At 33.8% G+C, this 21,831-nt stretch overlaps 2 protein-coding genes across 3 annotated transcripts in view; both read right to left on the bottom strand.

Annotated features, from left to right (window-relative positions):
* The window catches only part of LOC115885169 (serum response factor homolog), a 136,735-nt gene extending 115,713 nt beyond the window's left edge, over positions 1 to 21,022 (bottom strand). For both annotated transcript variants that reach the window (XM_030903977.1, XM_030903976.1), the window contains exon 1: positions 20,434 to 21,022. In XM_030903977.1, coding sequence (XP_030759837.1) covers positions 20,434 to 20,856 — 423 coding nt within the window. In that variant the 5' untranslated portion in view covers positions 20,857 to 21,022. The remainder of the gene's footprint in view (positions 1 to 20,433) is intronic.
* LOC115885168 lies at positions 4,978 to 10,848 on the bottom strand. The gene is made up of 2 exons (XM_030903975.1): positions 10,745 to 10,848; positions 4,978 to 10,228 (listed from the first exon to the last, which is right to left on the bottom strand). Exon 2 carries the CDS (start codon positions 10,214 to 10,216, stop codon positions 5,090 to 5,092), a length of 5,127 nt encoding a protein of 1,708 aa, XP_030759835.1. The 5' UTR covers positions 10,217 to 10,228; positions 10,745 to 10,848; the 3' UTR covers positions 4,978 to 5,089.
* Positions 21,023 to 21,831: the final 809 nt, after the last annotated feature.

The following is a 21,831-nucleotide window of genomic DNA, read 5'->3' as shown; positions in this document are numbered from 1 at the left end:
CACTAAACGCTACCAAAGTTGTTCGGATGTTCGAGGCGTTCGAGGGTTCGAGGTTAGATTTGTAGTTTGTGGATTTTGCAATTCAATTTTGTTTTATTGTACCCTCTTTATTATTTTTGTAATGAAGGGTGTTAAAGTTTGTTTTGTGATGGGCTGTCTAAATAACTCTGAAGGCTCTCCAGAAAAAGTTTTTATAACTGTTCCTTTGGATGAAAGCCGTCGAAGAGCCTGGTTTGAAGCGGCAAGACAACGATAATATGTCAGCAAAAGTACGAGATTTTGCTGTGAAGATCATTTTAACCTAAGTTCCTTAAATTTTATTTTACAATTAATTTTATATCTACTGTAAAATACATTTAGAAAAATGGTTTTTATTTACCTTTGTATCTGGTGGCAAACCGTGACACCTTTTATAGGTGACGTCAAAGATGCAAAAGTGTAAATTTGAAATTCTTAATATTGATTATTTAAAAGTAATTAAGTAAAATAAAAAAATACGGGTGTCATAAAATTGTATGAAGATTAATTATTTGCAATAAAAAACTATGGTTAAACTCCAGATTCGTGTGATCTGTTTTTGTTTACATGTTTTGTTCATTATTTATTGTGATTTACAGTAATTTTATTAAATTAATTATTCGTTTCAAATAAATATGACAATGTCCTCCAATGAAAATGCGAGTTGCTTAACTCTAATAATTCTAATTCTGAGCTAGCAAATGAGCTAAATGCTTTTTCTAGACCGTTATTCAGAAACTACAAACCTATCAATGAAAATATGCATGAAAATTTACTTCCTAGCACACAACAAGAGGATATTGGTACACAGGTACAGCATCAAGTTTATTATAAGATTTTTTTAATTTAAATCAAATGTTTTTGGCGATTGCGCGATTTTCATCTCGCCATCCGTCTTTGACACCGTCTTTTTTTACATCATACGGTATAAGATGTTCAAGTTACATTTTTACGGCATAATTATTTTCATTTTATTATAATTAAATAAATGTTTTGTCATGCTGTCCGTTCTTGTTGCGAACGCGGTACAACTACATACACTCGCAAAGCAATTAGTACCTCTGCAGCGATATACCATGGGGCATCTGCCTGCTTAACTGTCAATTGAGTACCGAATTAACAAGCGTCGAGTCGCGAGTACCGGGACGACATTTTTCCGCATCGAATAAAAATTATCTCAATCGACACAGCGGCGTACCTACTGGGGGCAAAGGGACATTATTTTAAGTGACTCACTCAGCTTACACTAATTTTCCTATATGAAGAAAATATAGGTGGATTTATAAATGTAATTTTACGCGAGAATGCCGATTTGACATTTTCCACCCCCTGTATATCCCCCGAACTGTGATGGTTTTCACAGAAAACTGAACGTAACATGAGAAAATTTGAGTCGACAAGTATAAGATGGCGCTTTTTTACCTAAATTTTGTCAAGAAGGACTCTAAATTCTTTTCCCCTGCATCGTTCAAACAATTCGGCCCAGATTTTCAGGTTTTACATATTATGCCAATACGACAATGATTAGAATGGCCATTGACAGAAACAGTACTGGGAGAATTGTCATCTCAGGAGCTTGGAACACCAAAAATTCCGCTCCTCCAACTCCCAGTTGACGACATACCTAGAATTTAACTTTGAGAAACACCTCACTGGGGTAGTATTGAGCAACAAAAATAATTGGAAGAAAGAAACGTTTGTTCAGCAGTCCAAACACCATACCGTAACGTGGTATCCGATGCTTCCAAAACCAAAACAGGAACTGGTATAAGAATATTTTGACCAAAAACTAAATAATAAAAACCAATGTAAGATAGCGTACATGCGTACAACTTACTTTAGAAAGGAACTATCAGAAACAAGAAATAGCCATCTTATCCGATAGTCAAGCAGCCAAGAGCAATCAACCATTAATTCAGTAAACATCAATTCGAAGTTAGTCAAAGAATGCCTAGAGAAGCCAAACGAATTAGGCAAAGAAAATAACGTTCTCCTACTCTGGATGCCAGCCCACCAAGAAATATAAGGTAATGAAAAAGCAAACGATCTAGCTACAAAATGGGCAAACCCAGGGGCAAACGCTCCACTAACTTGGCCAGAACCGTTCTGCTTCCTAAGTGGAAACTTAAAGCAGAACTCCGCAGATCCATAACCTGGAATGGGAATCCTCCAACGTCAAAAGATCTTCCCTCGGATCTTCCTTGATTTAAGTAAGAAGGATCTTCGGATTGTCAATAGATTGAAGCTAAGTCTAATAAATTCCACAATAGATTGAAGCTAAGAAACAACGCGGAGACGCTAACATTAACCAAGAAAACTGTAAGCAAAATCAGAGCAACGCAAAGAGCAATGGAAAGATCAATGTTGGGGCTATCTCTGAGAGACAAAGTACCGAATATCGAAGTACGGGGGGAGACAGAACAAAAGTCATGGATACCATAGAGAAAATAACCACTTTGAAATGGAATTGGGCAGGGCACATTGCAAGGCTAAACGATGATCAATGGACGAGGAAAATGATAGAATGGAGACCAAGACACGACGCATTCAGGAGCAGAGACCGTCCTCCAACCAGATGGCATGACGACTTAAGGCGTATCCACAGTAACTAGATGCAAATAGCTCAAGATAGGGAGTTATGGAAGCAAACGAAGGAGGCCTATGTCCAGCAGTTGACTTTAGTGGCTAGTTGATAATGATGATGAAGAAACAACGGCGAATGCAGATTCTATGGGAAAAATAAGGAAAAACCAGAACACCTCACTAGGGTTTCATCGAGACGAGAAATCTCGTCTCGAAGGCAATTTCTCGTCTCGTCTCGATCATCGAGACGAGATATTAACAAACTCTCGTCTCGAAGTCAATTTCTCGATCTCGATTCAAGATTCTTGAAAATTCTCGAGTAAATAACTGATTTATTATTATTAAAAAATTGGCGCCGGGAGGCACGTATAGCCGCCCATACTAAAATATGTCAATAAAAAGTTGGTAGGCAGTGCTTTTAGTTTCAAAGTAAAGGAATTTTTTCAATTTTTTTTATCTCAAAAACTGCGACTTTGATGATTTTGATGTTATTACAAATTTTGTTGCAAATATTGTTCCCAATTTTAAATTGAAAACCGCGTTTCGCTAGCTACTGTAAATTTGGAGTAACGATTTTTTTAAATTTTTAACCCCCTCCCATGCCCTCTTACCAACCCCCCCACCCCCACCAAAAACTAATGGCCAGATTTGGTTAGGTTAAAAATATATTGTTTTAAACACCGAAAATCAAAACAATTCCTTTATTTTTTAATTTAGTCTTTTATCCATATGGGTTTAAAATTTACCTAGCTACATACGAAAGTTTAAAATTTTTACTTCGTTGTGCAACAAACTGATTTTTGTTTACTCGAAACAGTCTTTTATTGAAAAACTTTTTTTCTTCGACATTACTTAAATTCGTTTAACTCAATAGGAGTTAATAGTGAAATTTATACAAAAATGGTGCCATAAGAACAAGAATATATTATATTTAGGGCATTTATTTATTCTGAAAAGACCGACTGATCGAACAGTTTTGGGGAAGTTATCTTTTGATTATTTGTAATAATTGTAAATAAAGAAATGTAAATTAGCATTGTACGAGAAAATATTTACCAACATAGTTTTTTATTTCCATTTTTCTAACCTTTTATGAGCTGTTGAGTTATTGCAGCATCTAAAGTTTTTCGAGAACGAGAAATCTCGAAAAAAATTTCTCGATCTCGCCTCGAAAAAAAATTCTCAGTCTCGTCTCGAAATCGAGACGAGACGAGACGAGAAATCTCGAATTTCGAGAATCTCATGATACCCTACACCTCACTACTGATGACAACCATACATGCCATAAACTTTGGTACAACCGATATCGGAGATGGAGAACTAATCTCTGTAAAACAGTCTCAGACACTGGCTCTTGTCAAAGGCATGATGAGACAGTATGATGAGTTATAACTAAAAAAGGGACACAATAGATCCATAAGGTCGCAGTGATTAACGTTCCTCCCTCCCATACAATCTCTAATATACAATCCTTCCAATATTTAGATACATTTTCAATTTTTTTTAACTCTTTTTTCCCGAATGTCACGCCTCTGGAAGCAGGTGTCGCACGCCGATATTTCCATCTTTTTCATCTCCTTGGTTTTGTTTTCCTGCGACATTATACACATCTCTGTCTCCTTTTTTTATTAATAATCTCCCTGGACGTAGTCAATAAATAAAGCGCCTAATTAGGTTAGGCCCGTCGCCTCGCAACAGATTTTTCGTTTAATTGCGGCAAAAAATGGCCGTCAGAGGCCGTAACTCATCTGTGGTACCGCGTTTTTTGTTTGGATGGTACCTGTTCCGCGGGAAAATTAATAAAATCGCAAAGCCAGTCGAAACGAACATCATCTATATTTGTATTAAACGCCATCTTTATGAGGTGTCATATTTAAAGACGGTTATCGGATGACATTTTAGACTCGTAATTGAAACGGATAAATTCAATTAAAACTGGATATATACAGGGTTTCTCAATAAGTGCACTTAATGCTTCTTGTTGATAAGAAACCGATTTTAAATTTTATCATTCTTTCGTTCATTCTATTCATCCCAAAAACGATTTGTCATAGGCTTGAAATTGGAACACAAATATTGCGATGAATTTCAATCTATTGCGATGAAGTTACAATCTATCTACTACCTACTACCTTCTTCTGCAATTTTCTTCCTTACTGGCTTATATCGTCTAGGTTACGCTAACTATAAATAACCACATAACTCCCTGTTGCGGTTGGGGTCACCTTAAAATGATAGCTCGAAGGACCATAGATAGTTCTTTATTTTACTTGTAAATTTAACAACAAATTTTTACTTTTAACTGAAAAAATGTCTTTCTTGCTGAGGTTCGCAGCCATCTTCTTTTTCAAGCGTTGCAAGCGAAATCGACCCTTGTCGACCGACTACGGTAGCGCCCTCTCTTCGAAACCTCTTGAATCCCGAGGCGATTCATATTACAGAAATCATAAAATCCGAACATACCGGCCACCTTAAAAGTTTCGAACTTTTAATCGACTGGCATTAAACAAACTTTAGCAATAGACCGCTTAACTATGCGACCGTTCGGCACTTTCACAGAAACGACGCGCACAAGTCCATCGGATCCTGGATGAATGTCGACTATTCGGCCTCTCGTCCATTGTAAAGGTGGTGATGACTCTTCCTTCAGGATGACCAAACGCCCAATATTTAGATTATTTTGTTGACTGGTCTTCCATTTGGATCTGGTTTGTAATGTAGACAAATACTCTCGTGACCATCTTTGCCAAAAGTGTTGATGAATTTGTTTCAACCTTTGGTAATGATTCAAACGTGAAACATTTGCTTCAATGATGTTGGTTTCAGGTATGGCCAATAAAGAGTCTCCAATAAGAAAGTGACTTGGGGTAAGCAAGGAGAAATCTAGGGGATCATTGGATATTTGGGTAAGGGGTCTAGAATTCAGACATGCTTCAACTTCAACCAATAATGTGTACATATCTTCAAAAGTTAAATATGCTTGAGATAATATGCGTTTTATATGATACTTGGCTGATTTGATCGCGGCCTCCCAAATACCTCCCATATGCGGCGAATTTGACGGAATGAAATGCCATGAAATTTTATCCTGTCCCAAGAAATTCAAAATTTCTTCATTAACTGACTTATCAGAAAGGAAACTATATAATTGTTGCAACTCTCTAGCTGCACCTCGAAAATTTGTTCCATTGTCTGAATAGATGTCAGAAGGTTTACCTCTTCGTGATATAAACCGTTTTAAAGAATTTATAAAAGCATCAGTTGAGAGATCACGCACTAGTTCAATATGAACTGCCTTTGTTGATAGGCAAATAAATAAACATATATAAGCTTTTACATTTTTTGCTTTTCTAGAAGTACTATTTTTAATATATAAAGGACCTGCGTAATCTACACCGCACTTATAAAATGGTCTTAATGTTGAAAAACGATCGGAAGGTAAATCTCCCATTATTTGAGTTACAGACTTTGGTTTAGCTCTAAAGCATTTAATACATTTCCGCAAGATGCGCTTGACGGCAACTTTCCCTGATAATGGCCAATATTCTAAACGAATTGTAGCTAGAAGTGCTTGAGTACCCATATGTAAATATCGTAAATGAGTGTGTAATATTAACAGTTCTGTGAAGGTGTGCTTTGTAGGTAATATTGTCGGATGCTTCTGATTATAACTTAAATGCGAATGTTTTAATCTTCCGCCGACTCTAATAATACCATCTTCATCTAAAAATGGATTCAAATTCAACAGCTTGCTAGAATTGGACAGTTTAATTTTAGAAGTAAGATTTTTTATATCGTCAGCAAACTCTTGAAATTGTACAATCTTAATTAGAATAGTCATAGCTTTGTTTAACTCATTTACTCTAAGAGGACCTGAAATTTTATTATCTTTACATAAAGCGTTGTTTTTAAAACGTAAAACATATGCAATTACGCGTTTAAGCTTTGTTAGGGAAGAAAATTTAGTAAAGATATTAGATATCTCAGCAGTATTTGAAACTAAAGCTACAGTTCTTTTCATTTCTGGTACATTACTATCTCTGTAGTCAGGAGTTCTGCTTGAGAACGGCTTGGCATTATCATTTAAAAAATTAGGACCGCACCACCATAATTTTTTATCTTTTAAAATGTTTGGATTTGTGCCTCGCGAAATAATATCAGCAGGATTTAATTCTGACTTTACATGATACCATTTATCTTTTGACGTTAATTCGGTAATTTCCGCAATTCGATTGGCGACGAATGTTTTTAAATAACATGGTTCTGTCGATATCCATGATAATACAATGCTGGAATCAGTAAAAAGAAATGTTTTTTCTATGTTTACCGTTAAAGATCTAAGAACTCGTTTTGTTAACTTAGCCAGAAGTAAAGCTCCACACAATTCCAATTTAGGTAAAGTTATTCGTTTGAGTGGTGCTACTTTTGATTTTGCACACAATAATCTCACTGTACATTCTCCGAAATTAGTTAATGATCGTAGGTAGATACAACAGCCATATGCACTCTCGGAGGCGTCACAAAAACCGTGAAGTTCAACATAATTTGAAGAATTACATAATACATGTCTAGGCACTGAAATATCATTTAATGAATTTAATTGTTTACTAAAATCTTGCCAGATTTCAGCTATGTCTGATGGAATTGGATCGTCCCAATTTATCTCACATTGCCACAAATTTTGCATAATAATCTTAGCTTTTATAGTAGCTGGGCCAATCAATCCCAGAGGATCATATATTTGTGATATTAATGATAAAATTTGCCTTTTAGTAATATTTGTTTTATTATAGTTCACGTTTACTGAGTATCGTAGTATATCTGTTTTTGAATCCCAAATTAAACCTAGTAACTTAAAATCTGTTTTATCTGAAAATAAATGAGTAGAATTAGAATTTATATCTTCAACAAAGGCTCGTGAATTTGATGACCATTTTCGTAATTCAAATCCACCGGACTTTAAAATCTCATATATCTCGTTTTTTAATTTAAGTGCATCCTTTACCGTATTAGTACCGGTTAGTAAGTCATCTACGTAAAAATCTTTAAGTATCTTATTGCAAGCTTCAGGATATCTATGTTGATTTTGATATGCTAATTCATGGAGACATCGAATGGCTAAAAATGATGCTGGAGCTGTACCGTAAGTTAAAGTATTTAACGTATAAGATTGAACAGGTTCATTATCATTTTCACGCCAAAGAATTCTTTGTAGATTCCTATGCTCAGGATGTACTAAAACCATGCGATACATTTTCGCGATGTCACCAGTAAATACTATAGGATACGTTCTAAACCGAATTACTATATCAAATAAATCATCCTGTATAGTTGGGCCTACATGCAAACAATTATTCAATGATATTCCTGTATTTGTAATCGCACTACCATCGAAAACTACTCTTAATTTTGTGGTACTGCTGTCTTCCTTTCTAACAGCATGATGAGGTAAATAAAAACAATGATCAATATTATCTGAATCTGTGTTTACTAGTGTCATATGCTCCATATCTAAATATTCTTTTAAAAATTCATTATAAAGTGTTTTATATGTTTGATCCTTTTCAAATTTCAATTCGATTTGATTTAATCTTTTTAAAGCGATGGCCTTAGAATCCCCAAGTTTATTAACTGAATCATTATGTGGTAGCTTGACAATAAATCTACCATCTTCGTTACGTGTGGTAGTTTCTTTAAAGTATGATTCACAATATTGTTCTTCAAGGGAAAAATGTTTTTTAAATGGTACTTCTTCTATTTCCCAGAATCGTGTCAATTGTTTATTTAAAGATAAATTACATATTTGTTTATTTACTTGTTTATTGTGAATGATACCTGACAATATCCAACCTAACTTAGTTTTTCTTAATGTAGGCTGTTTTGTACCTAAACTTATTGATTCGCCCATTATTAAGTCATAAAATATTGAAGCGCCTATAAGAATATCTATATTATTTGGAATATTAAATTTTGGATCAGCCAGTTGTATATTATCTGGAATTTTAATATGACTTATATCAAATTTTATTTGAGGTATCTCTTCAGTAATCTGAGAAATTATGAAAAAACTTAAATTAGTTGTAAATGAACCGTACATTGACTTTATTGTAGAATTTACTGCTTTTGAAATATTAGTATTATTTTTACCAATACAAGATATTGAAATGTTAGTATGATTTTGATCTAACTGTAATTTTTCTGCTAATGACTTTGTAATAAAATTACTTTGGCTACCTGAGTCTAAAAGAGCACGACAGGTATGCAAATTTCCAAATTTATCTTTTATATATATAACAGCTGTCGATAACATGACATAATTTGATAAAGAATGAGCAGCAGTAGAAGATAAATTTAATGAAGATTGATTCTCACTATTATCTTTTTCATTTTCAGAAACTTCAGTTGGTATTTTATTATTACATGCGCAATGAGAACAGGAAGTTACATTTGTTTTGTTACTCGAATAGTCATGTAATAACGTATGATGTTTTAGGTTACATTTAAAACATGTTCTAAGAGATTGACACTGATCTGTAGCGTGATTTGGTTTTAAACAGTTTGCACATAATTTTAATTTTTTAATTTCTTTATGTTTATTCTCTAAATTAAGTTTAAAAAATGATTGACATCTATAAATAGGATGAGGTTGATTACAATAATAGCATGAAAAACTGGAGTTTTGAGTTGTGGCAAAAGAATGACTCTTATTATCATGGCCTTTTCTGTATGAAATAGATATATCTGATTTTGTTTTGTTTACATTTATTGTTTCTAATATCATACATCTTTGCTTTAGAAAATCCGTTAAGTTGACCATAGTAGGCAAATTGTTACTCTTTAATGAACATTCCCACTCTTTTCTTGTGTTATAATCGAGTTTAGATGTTAATAAATAAATTAAGAGTGTATCCCATTGATCTGTGGGTTGTCCTAGTGAATGTAAGGCTCTAATATTTTTCAAAAACGTGTCTAATAAATTTCTTAAATCTTTACAAGATTCTTTCTGAACTGGAGATATTTCAAATAAAGTTTTAATGTAATTATGAATTATTAATCTTTGATTTTCATAACGTTCTTGTAACAATTTCCAAGCTATTGAATAATTGCTACTAGTTACCTCTAAAGAACTTATAATCTGAGCTGCGTCTTCTCGAAGACAAGATTTCAGATAATGAAATTTTTGAATCGCATCTAATGATACATTATTATCTATTAAGGAATTAAAAGTATCCTTAAAATTAATCCAATTCTCATAACCTCCGCTAAAAATAGGAAAATTTATAGGATGTAGCTTTATGTTACTTACTGGATTTTGAGGTGTATGTAATATTTGTGAATTAATATTAGCATCAACGCATGCATTTTTACCTGTAGAAATAGCTTTGTAAAATACATTTTCTATTTCTTCTCTAACTTCTGTTTCTTCTTCATCTAATAGCTCTAATTCGGACTGAACTTGATCGAACTCTACAAACGCGGACTCTACTTTTTCCAACCTAGTTTTTACTTCTAGAACATCCTGCATGTTAGACATAAAACTTTGAAACCGAGTGGCTATGCCTCTCAACTGACCTCGCCTAGTTCTTAACCTTCTGAGATCTATTGCTTCAGCCATTTCAAATCTTACCTATTGCAATATAAATTATAATATTTAACACAATTCTATAGCTTCTTCTGTTGCAGTATATTCTTTTTACTAAATTTATAGCAATGTTATCTTATTATCAATTTGTTTTTTCAATTACACTCACAATAAATCGTTAAGTTACTAAATATTATTTCTGTGGTACCTTAAACTTAAAAAATACCCTTAAATTAAATTATACAATATGATTCTTTTGTTAAATATGTAATGAAGCCGTTGATAAAATATCTCGTAGTAGTGAGACCCTTAAGAGAATATCCCGTAGTAGTGGGACTCTTAATAAAATCTCCCGTATTAAAACTCTTAAGAAAATAACCTTGATCAATTATTTATGACAAATCTACGTATACCGATCTGTATAACTATATAACTTTATCGTCTTTAGTCTTTATTAACTTGAAAAACTACTGAATTTACTATGAATATATTATAAACATTATTAGTCGAGCACAGCATGCATGAATAGGAAAATAAGGAAATAGATAGGGACAGACTCACTTCTTGCGTTTTGTTGCTAGCCGGCCACCATGGATGTTCTTCCAGTTCGTGACAAAAGGCTCGTTTCTAGCCCGGCAATATCCAGTTTTTAAAATGATCAAAATGGCACTTATCCGGCTCGAAGGACCAAAATGTTGCGGTTGGGGTCACCTTAAAATGATAGCTCGAAGGACCATAGATAGTTCTTTATTTTACTTGTAAATTTAACAACAAATTTTTACTTTTAACTGAAAAAATGTCTTTCTTGCTGAGGTTCGCAGCCATCTTCTTTTTCAAGCGTTGCAAGCGAAATCGACCCTTGTCGACCGACTACGGTAGCGCCCTCTCTTCGAAACCTCTTGAATCCCGAGGCGATTCATATTACAGAAATCATAAAATCCGAACACTCCCTTAGGACATTATTAACGAAAATTAAGATACCATAAACACAAAATGTAGAATCTGTTAAAAATTTAGGATTGTGTATAGACGAAAGTTTTAAATTCTCAAACCATGTTATTCAGTTAGCTCGAAAATGTTATTTGAGTTTGAAATTTCTGTATTCCCAGAAGCATATATTGACATATAACATGAAAAAAACGTTATGTCAGAGTCTCGTACTCTCAAAGTTGCAATATTGCAGTATGGTATAGTTTCCATGCCTCAGTTCAATTGATGCTTATAGGCTACATAGGATTCAGAACAACTGCTGTCGTCTGATACTAAATAAACGAAAGTATGATCACATTTCCTCAGCTTTTGAGACACTCAAATGGCTAAAACTAAATAAATTATTTAAATTAAGAATATTGACCTCCGTTAAGAATATTGTAGATACTACACTTCCTTTTGATCTTTTCAGAAAATTAAATTTTAGAAATTCAATGCATGATTTAAATATAAGACACAAAAAAATGCTTACTATGCCAAATCACAAAACGGCCATGTTTCGGAAATCGTTTACTTACAACTCTGTATGTATTTTTAATAATTTAAGAAAAGATATTCAAACTTGTTTTTCTATGTTCATCATTTAAATTTAAATCAAGTCTGAAAACTATTTATTGCTGGAACAACAGACCCCAAGCTTAGGATAATTATTGTGATATTTTTGTTTGATTGTTTACTTTTTAAATTTTTGTGTTTGTTAAAACGTATTGGTCCATACAATCGAGCCACATTTATTGCTCATTTTATTTTTATTTTCATCTGGACATTATTTTCGAATTTATGTTTCTTTTCTTATTATGCATATTATAAATGTATTGATTAGGTTAAGTATGAATGGCTCTGTGAGCTAGACTTCGCCTATGTAATTGATTAATACATTATTGTAATTGATTAATTATTAATAAAGACCATTTATTATAATTCCCTCTACCTTTTATAGGTAACAACCATGAAATACAATAGAGATTTTGACGAGGATTTTGAGGAATACTATAAATGAAAATGGACACTCATCTAACAACTCTAATGATTTATTTACATCATTAATATCACATAGGTATAATAAATTTACAAGAGAACAGTTTCATCGACATCCCCCGCTACAATATTTTTCTGTCCCAGTCACTGAAGGTATAGGCCAGTCAATCTGGAGGTTGAGGTGGAAAAAATTAGTAACCAACCGATCTCAACGGGAATGTGTAGATAATGATCCCCTATTTAACCCCTCAAAAGTCACATTCGGTCCCAGTGGGGGAAGTTTGAAAAAAACCGCCGCCATTTTGGATTTTTTCGTTTTTTTCAAATATCTCCGTTTGCATAACTTTTTTCAAAAAAACTAAAGAGATGTTTTTGTAGAGAATTAAATTTAGAATATTTTAAATTCAATTTAAATAATTATTATTTTAATTATAAAATTTCAATATATTATGTATATTTGTCGTAGGTATGATAAAAGTAAAATATAAAATGGACAAACGCTTACTGCATTGCAATAAAACGGCCACTTTTAGTTTTGCAATCCAAACGCAATATTTCTTTATAAACACTAAAATCACTGAAACTTCGGCTGCTGACAACGAAAACTGAAAAATATAACAGCACTTTTTGTTTTCAACCGGCATCGGCATCTCAAAATTACACTGCACCATTATGGTTTTGTTTTTGAATTAATATAAAATATAATAGAATTGTCTAATTACTAATTATAACTTGTGAATTTTTATATTTTAACTATCTCTGACAATAACTAACTTTTTGTTATCAAGATAACATTTTAGACGGCAACTGACATATATGTCATAATAATTTCATTTTAAATATGTATGTAATATAAAAATTAATAGTGTATATATGATATATTATATAATGCAACTTTATACTCACTAAGAAAACATTTATACATTCACGCAATACAACAAAATCATATTAGATTTTGTTGTATTTTTTCATTATTTTCATACTATATTATTATATAGTTTGAAAACAATAAAAATTAAATTAAAATTAAAAAGAAAGTTAAGGGCGACCCCTTTTGTCAAAATTAGATGATTAAATTTTCGCAATTTTTTACACCATTTGATGATCGGTGGCGCCTTTAGTGTTTGTTCGCACGGTTAGTCTTTTACTCCCGTTCATGGCTATTAAAGAAAAAGTTCTAAAGGGGGATGTTTTGTAGGATTTACCAAATACCGTTTGACATTGACTGATGACATATTTGACACATAACTTATGACGTTTGACAAGTGACAGATGGCATATAACGTATGGTGTGACGTTATACTCCATCTCCACTGTTGTAGAATCTCCATCTACTAATTTGTATGGAAATCCCGAGGGAAATCCTAACAATTAACTGAATCAGATAATTAGTCACAGAGATGGTACTGAAACGGTACGGCAACGGGATTGAGTCGTGACTGACATGTGTGAATATACCTTAAAAGAAAACAGTTGCTTCCTGGTCGACGATGGTGCGATCACCTATCTAAAACCAAAGTCTTTTTTTTTCTCAGAGATGTCGTTCTTCGAGTGTTTTATCTTTCTACAGTTCTCTTCTTTTCCCCCTTTGATATCATCCGAGGACGAAGAGGAACATATGGCAATGTCGGAGGTCGAGACATACGTCTCTTAGTCGGCAATTGCCGCTGATTGATAGAGAGATTGGATACGCCTGTTTTTTTGCAAGGAAGAAGAGTCATTAGAAAAAGAAGAAGAGTTTTGTAGGGACTGGGGAGATATGAAGAAGTTAATGGCAAATGCGGGTGGGCTCGGGTACAATCTATAATCTACCGTCGTTTGCGATTAGAAGACGATACGGAATTATGGCAAAACGGTTTGGTAATTACGAAATAGCCGTACGGTTATCGAATATGAAAAATTTTCACGTTTGTTTCTCTTTTTTTGATTGTAGATTCATTTGTAGGTTTTCCTCTAAAGAATAAATAAAGCACTTTTGTATAGATGTAAATTGTGCTCATTTAAATAATAAAAAAAGAAAATAAGTTAAAAAAATATACAAAATATAGGCCCAAAACCCTTCTGCCGCGTTGCAAATGCAGTTGTAAGAATGACCACAAAAATACTCTAGAATGTCGCAGAAATTAATCAGGGGAGAGACAAACGAAAAAGTTCATAGTAGAACATATGCCAAAATTTGCGATAGACCTCTTAAGCAAAGATTGAAAGCCGTAGTGTGTCTACTAACAGAGCATTGTAAGATCTGAAGAGAATCTGAAGAAGAAACGACAGAACACATCTTATGTCGGTACGACAGCTTGGCAAATGTGAAATTATTTGTACTAGGCAGTCCTAGATCATTTTTTCCTTTAAAAGAATTCAGCTTCAAAAAAAGTTCACCCTTTTTTAAAAGAATATTACTGGAGAATGTAGAATGTTTAGAAGGGGAGTTAATCACCGCGACCTTACAGATCTATTGTGTGTTCCCATTTCTTGAGTTATAACTCATCATACAGTCTCAGGGCTCTAAGAAAAGCCAGTATCTCAGACGGCTCCACAGAGGCCAGCTCTCCATTCTCGACATCAGCCATAGCAAAGTTCATGGAACGAACGGTCGTCGTCTCAGCGCACTCAGTGATCAGGTGTTCTAGTGTTTCCCCATTTTCTCCAGAGGATCTTCTACTGAGGTGTTCGTTGAGGAGACAGTGAGACAATCAAGGAAAATCTTTGATTTTTCTCGGTCGTAAGTTCTGAGGAACTTCTTCGAGTGTCTTAGACCATTGGTGGACATCCAGCCCAGGTTACGGATGGAGTCTTCCAGGTTCTTCAGTTCCGCTTTCAGTTGGTTCCCGCTTAAAAAAACAGAACGGTTCTGGTCCAGTTAGTGGAGTGTTCGCTCCTTTTCTACAGCTAGATCATTTGCTTTGTCATTGCCTTCTATTCTTTGGTGAGCAGGCACTCAGAGTAGGAGGACTTTATTTTATGAAGAATGTAACCTAAGGATCAGACGAGAAGGGAGCCACCTCAAAAATCACCTCTCTATCTAATCTAGAAAAGATCCAAGAATCACACTCTTAAACATTACCATGTCATTAAGGAACACCCTGTATTTCTAATGTCGTTAGGCTAGTGATTTTTGCAGATTAACGATACTAAAGTACGAATTTCAGCCTGGAGGATATAATATGTATAGGTACCCACGTCGTAAACAACCTTTACCGTACTGCCAGTACTGTTATAACTGGGTATCTATCGACCGGACAGATTAAATCCTTTAATATGTTAGCGTCACCTAGCCTGCTCTTTTCTATCTTCTTTTTATCAGCTGATATTTATTTTCTTAAAGCTTTTGACGCTAAGACCGGTAATACCTGGTTTGCTGTTAACAATAGGAAATAAAAACAATAAGAACATTCTTTTTTAATCACCTCAGATAAATTATATAAGTAGACAAACACTACTGTACAAAACGAGAGTATCCAAGATATACAGGGTGTTTCTGAATTAGTGGTTTATCCTAATGGTACAACTTCGTTTCACTATTAAGAAGCATTTTTCGTTCATACGGGGTATCGAATGAATATTTTTGAAGAATAAAATGGTACCCACCAGGGTTGGGTAACAACGCTTAGAAAATTAATTTTCTACCTATATGTAGAAAAGTGCGTAGAAAATGTAGAATATTAAGTAGAAAACGTATAAAATCTGAGAACAGGTACAACATTAATTTTGTATATTTAAAGCCGTGTTTTTTTACCTTCCTTTCTATTTTCTTTAAATTCTATAAGTGTTAAAAGTGTTATTGTGTGCGCGCGCGTATTCTGTGACAGCACTAACTCTCTGAAGAAGAGACACTAATCGATCTGAAGACTATTAAAAATAATACATTTTTTTCTGTTTAATCTGAAGACTGTAAGTACAGAAAAGTCTGATCCTTTTCTTTGAAAGTTTTCGTTGTTCCTCTTTTAATTTTACCACAGAAAACCTGTGGGTTCATGAACTATACTATACATATAATAATTATTGTAGTTTGTAGTTCTTACTTTCATTATGTTGGATTTTTTTTGTTGTTCTGTTTGAGTCTTACCAAAGTTCACAGAATTACATAGAATTATGCAGTAAACTTTGCAGTTTATTGTGCTGATTTAATGTTTTATTGTTTTGTTATTTCATAGAGTTAAAAATTAAAAGTTTATTTCTTGTACTAAACGTTGTGATTAAATTATTTGAACTAAATATAAACTAAAAAAAGGCTTACAATACACAAAACTAATTTTCTACGTCTGGACGTGGAAAAAATGTAGAAAATTAGTTGGTGTAGAAAATTAATTTTCTACATGTAGAAAATACGGTACAAAATATAACATTTTCTACCTACCCAACCCTGGTACCCATGAATTTTCTTAAAATAAAAATGATTTTAGAGTCCCCTTTCATTCTAGAACATAGAATTATTCCTCTTGGTTTTTTTCAGACGCCAGTTTATGAATGGCATTTATAATATATTAAAGAATAAAAAAAAATTAAATAGGCACAATTTACATCTATACCAATGTGCGATGACCTAGAATAAACAAAAATTACACGTCGAATATGTATTACCAGTCAAATAAATTACAAAGCACCCCACCGCACTTCTCAACAATCAATATAATCCTATTACAGTACACGGCACCCGACCCGACAGTACCGGCGGAATCCGTACCTACTTAACGTCCATCGGTACCAACAATAAGAACCGTCCAATTATCTCGGTCACGTGTCGGCAAAGGGCCCGATTTAAGGCCCTGGGAACCGCCCACGCGGTCGCCCAATAGACCGAAGGACGGCCCGAGGGTGGAACGACCCTTAAAAGGGCGACCGCGGTACCGGCGACGTAAAGGGCGGGGGCGAGACGCTTTAAATCGGCCAGATGCATGTCAATCGCGGCGCTGCCGTGCGTTTTTTATCGGGGTCCAGGAGAAACAGTGTTGCCGTACTTAACAAAACTTCTGGGATATTTTTGTCTTTTTTCTTAATGCTGGAAATGCATTGGGTGAGCGTATATAGTTACTACGTTACTATGGTTTCTAGACCAGGATCCCGGTGTATTATCCCCGAAATCTCGAAAATTTTAAATGCCAAATCTAAAATTATTCAACTTTATACTTTATACACTTTTTTAAAATCATATTTAATTTATACTAAGCAGAACGTCAATATCTAAAAGTTATATTTCCCTGTTTGTTATATTTTATTTTTTTTTGCAACAAGAATTATTGTATTTTTTTAATTACTAAATATGAATATAACTTTGTTTTGTCTATTTTAATAAAGCTTTTTTCTCATATTTTTTTACATATGTAACTGCATTTTCATCTTCATAAAAATGCATAGCGAGATGTTGATTATGCTCTGTATGGAATAGTCTGATGAAATTATTTATTTTTTTTTATGAACATTATAGGAATTATAGGACAATTAATAGAACTAGAAAAACAGTTGCATGTGTAGACAAAATAAAATCTGTTAAAAAGATCTCAATCTCTTTGAATAACGATAAAAATATTGTTATACGTTTCCCATTTTAGCAGCTTCTACCAAAATTTTTTTAAGGACTCCCGTCCAGTGGTAAACATTCTGAGGTAATATTTTCAATTACAGTTGAGGGTTGGAACCTTTGGTGTTACACAGCAAAATAAAAACACTAAATCACCACAATACACCAAAACACTTTTACTTTTACACTGGACGCGCGTTTCGCTAACCATGTTAGCATCATCAGCAGATGACTATAAACTGGTTTTTTTTTACTTAGTTTATAATCATCTGCTGATGATGCTAACATGGTTAGCGAAACGCGCGTCCAGTGTAAAAGTAAAAGTGTTTTGGTGTATTGTGGTGATTTAGTGTTTTTATTTTGCTAATATTTTCAAGCTAAAAGAAATAGGCCGGATAGCCGTATACAATTAAGTATGTATATGGTTTTAACTAGCACGTCAATAAAAACAAAGAATTATAATACAATCATAAAATAAACAATATAATATAATAATAACTCCAGTATTTTATTTATAATTGTTACTAACAAATTTATCTTGAACAAACACTTTTAGATTAAATTTTTACTACATAGATTAGGCACATTAAAAATTGATATTTTTACCACTAATTTTGGTAATATTTGCTTCTCTGTAATACAGTAATTATCTCCATTAATCTTTAGGTTGGTTTTTATAAAATTAACAACCAGATAAATTCTGATAATACACAAAAATAACGTTTAATTTTATGAATAAGTTTATATTAAGTACCTAATTTGGGTTGCCAAATCTCGTTTAATTTATTTAAAAAAAAACACAGAAACATGAAGCCAATACATTTTAGAAGTTTAACCTTTAACCTAACCCGTGACATACAGTAAAACTGTCTATCAATAATAAGCCTCGTAATAATCAGAGTTGAAAAAAGCATAATTAAAATATTTAGTTTTTCTACCATACGATTGAAAAACAAACGGCATCAAAGACGGCTGGGGAATGACAATCGATGATAATTTTGGCGAAGTCAAGCCCTAGATGTTATTTACTTGGCCCGCGCTCTTCTTAATTTTTTAACAGCGCTTACTGCCAGTTGGCTTTAAGAAGGTTCTATTTTATTTTTAAATTGGGTAAAAATGATTTTTAAATAGTGTAGTTTAAAATTCTAGAAAAAATATTTTTTTGGAATTAGATTTGAGACGTATACTTTTTTAATCTCTATAATTAGTGTTGATTCTCTACTCATTCCAGCAGTCTTTGACGACCTTTTTTTTGGATCATACATTATTTACAACATAACAACCCTGATAATCAATCAATCTAAAAAAAATTAGCACTTATAATGGTGAAAAATGATAATAATGTCTAAATAATGTAAGTTTATATTGTAAAGTAAAGCTTATTACAAAATAACTTCGATTTTATTTATCCTACAGCGAAAGTCTCGAAGAACCAGCCAAATCTACATTAGTCATCCTTATCTTATCCGTTTCCACGCATTGCTTTTACCATATTTCGTCGATTTATTCGATAAAATCGGCCGTAAACGGCACGAACCGGTCGCGATCTGACACTTTTTTATCGATACTCGCCCATTATCAAATCGAAACCTGGTTACGCGCTCATTTGTATAAGTATTTGGCCATTAATGAAGCATTTGTTTACGGCATTTAAAAGTTACGAAATCGGAGCGGCAACGTCGCCTCGGAGACGGCAGACGTTGCGTGCGCATTTTCTCACGTGCGAGCAGCGTTGCCACGACCGCCACAGACATTCCGAAGATTAGAAGACATTTTTAAAAATGTATATTTAAAAAAATTGTATAATTGTTTTATTAGGAGTAAAAACGATAATCTTGCGGAGAGGCTGTATGTTTGACGTTACAGGAGAGGTACAAAAAATACATTTTTACTCCTAATGAAACACGGTATTTTTTCCAAAATTCAAATAATTTTTTAAACGTAGCAAATAATATAAACAATCTATATAATTCCTTGAATTCGACACTTAATGCCAGTTTAATAATATATGTCTGTACTTTTGTGCTTAGGCGTAAAAGTACTATGCATTAATGCCTAGGCATTAAAAAAAATAGCATATTATTCATGGTATGTTCTTCTTCAACAATATAATATGACAGCGGCAGTTACTTCCTGTAATTTTAGTGCAAAAACAAAGAAAATTGTATTTTCTGTCATTTTTTGTATGTCGCCTATCAAACTCGTGCCTTCTGTAGCTAGAAAGACTTTATACAGCTGCCTCCGTTTTAGCGTTTAACAAAAAGTTCATATTAAATAGTTAAGTTTTTAAAAATGGACTAGAATTAAAATGTTACTTTTATTATACCTACGATACGATCGAAAAAAAAAACAGCGTCAAAGACGGCTAGGGAATGACAATCAATGAGAATTTTGGAGAGGTCAAGCCCTAGACGTCATTACTTGGCCCGTGCCCTTCTTATTTTTTAATGGCGCGTATTTCTAGCTGGACTTAAGAGGATTGTAACACCGGTATTTTATTTTTATACCGAGTAAAAATGATTTATAAATGGTGTAGGTAGTTTAAATTTAAAAAAAAAATATCGATTGTCATTACCCAGCCGTCTTTGACGGGTTTTTTTCATCATACGGTACTTCTTAAATTTTATTACAGTTCAAGAATCAAAACTTTTTAAAATATTTATATTTTTTAAAAAAATAACCGAAAAGAAATTTAAATCACAGCAGCAACACCGCGCCCGATTCTCTTCCGTCCGTCATAAAATTGAGGTTAGAGCTCACTCACCTTTTTCATAATCCCAGTTTTCCTTTTAGAAAACGTCGTATACCGTCTCAATTTGTTCTCGATATACTCCATCTTGATCTTCACTCTCCCCTTGGTCTTTTTCCCGTTACTCGGTGGCGATTTCTTGGCCTGCATCGACCCGTAGGGCTCGTCAATATCGTTCACTCCACAAGCCTCTAGTCCTATACCTTGCTGCCCTCCCGTGGTCATCCCACGGTCATCGTAACACACGTCGGACTTGGATAGGGAACCCCTGGTACCACAGGCACTAGAAACCATGGTATGCCGAGGCGATAACTGCTGCAAACTCGTAGAAGGCCTGCCAAGAGAACTGCCGTATATCTCGGGTGGCGTTTCGCCGCTCAGCAAATTCATATTGTATCCCAGATTGAATCGGGAGTCTCTCCCGCCGGGGGGTTCCATCGCGCACCACAGTTTGGGGCTTGTAAACAGAGTAACTCGCGTCGCGAATAGTTAGAAGGGCCGCAAAAGGCTCAACAAAGGGCATAAGCTCACAGCTGATCGAGAGACGTAAGACGCGCGTGCTGAACTGAACAGCGAAACGATCACGGACAAACGTCTGACTAGTCTGTCGATGCAAGACTGGCGCTCGACGGCGTTGCCAGCGCCGGCTGAAATCGTGGGTCTGGCGGGTGAGGATAAAAATGTACTAAAAGAGTCGATTGTACTAATAATTCGAGTAAATAATATTTGATTCTGTATGTTTTATTTGGTATTGTGTTTTAATAGTTTCAAATTAGGTTTCTGTGAACTATTCGTACACCTGTTTATTTTCAAAAATAAAGCCTGCGTTTTATGCTAAAATATTTTGTTTAGATAATTTGAATAAAATATGGTAAACTTTTGTTCGTGAAAGTTTGGAACACCCTATGGAATATGCTTATGTCAAGAAGGCCTGCTTTGGGACAACAACTTACTAGATCTGTTGACTAGGACCAAAAGCAAAGGCATGGTTTTAATGTAAAAATTACGAAAAAATGTTCCACAGCCAGACAGCCTGTTCCAAATTTTGACCAAAATAACAATATTTTGTGTTCCCTTGTATAACTGACTCATTTTCCATTTAGAAAAAAATACTAAAAAGTAAAATAATTTAGCTACAAATTGTTCAAGAGATCATCAAAATCGACCTATACAGGGTGTGTCTTAGATAAGTGCAAATATTTTTAGGGGTAGGTACTATATTTCGACCCCAGAAACACGATTAGGTATGAGGTTTTTTCGCGAAAAAAAAATTAAAAACTGGAATTTTTTGAAAAAATTTTTGAAATTTTTTTTATTTTTTAGTTAAAAAATATATAATTCGTTAATAATATGACAGCATAGGTAGTAGATTAAATTTACAAGAAAGAAAATCCAGAAAAGATCCAGTGGTTC

This window comes from Sitophilus oryzae, unplaced genomic scaffold (assembly GCF_002938485.1).
Source record: "Sitophilus oryzae breed Bouriz unplaced genomic scaffold, Soryzae_2.0 scaffold_376_pilon_pilon, whole genome shotgun sequence".
In the NCBI taxonomy this organism is placed as follows: domain Eukaryota; kingdom Metazoa; phylum Arthropoda; class Insecta; order Coleoptera; family Curculionidae; genus Sitophilus; species Sitophilus oryzae.
This window is presented reverse-complemented; position numbering and strand designations above follow the sequence as displayed.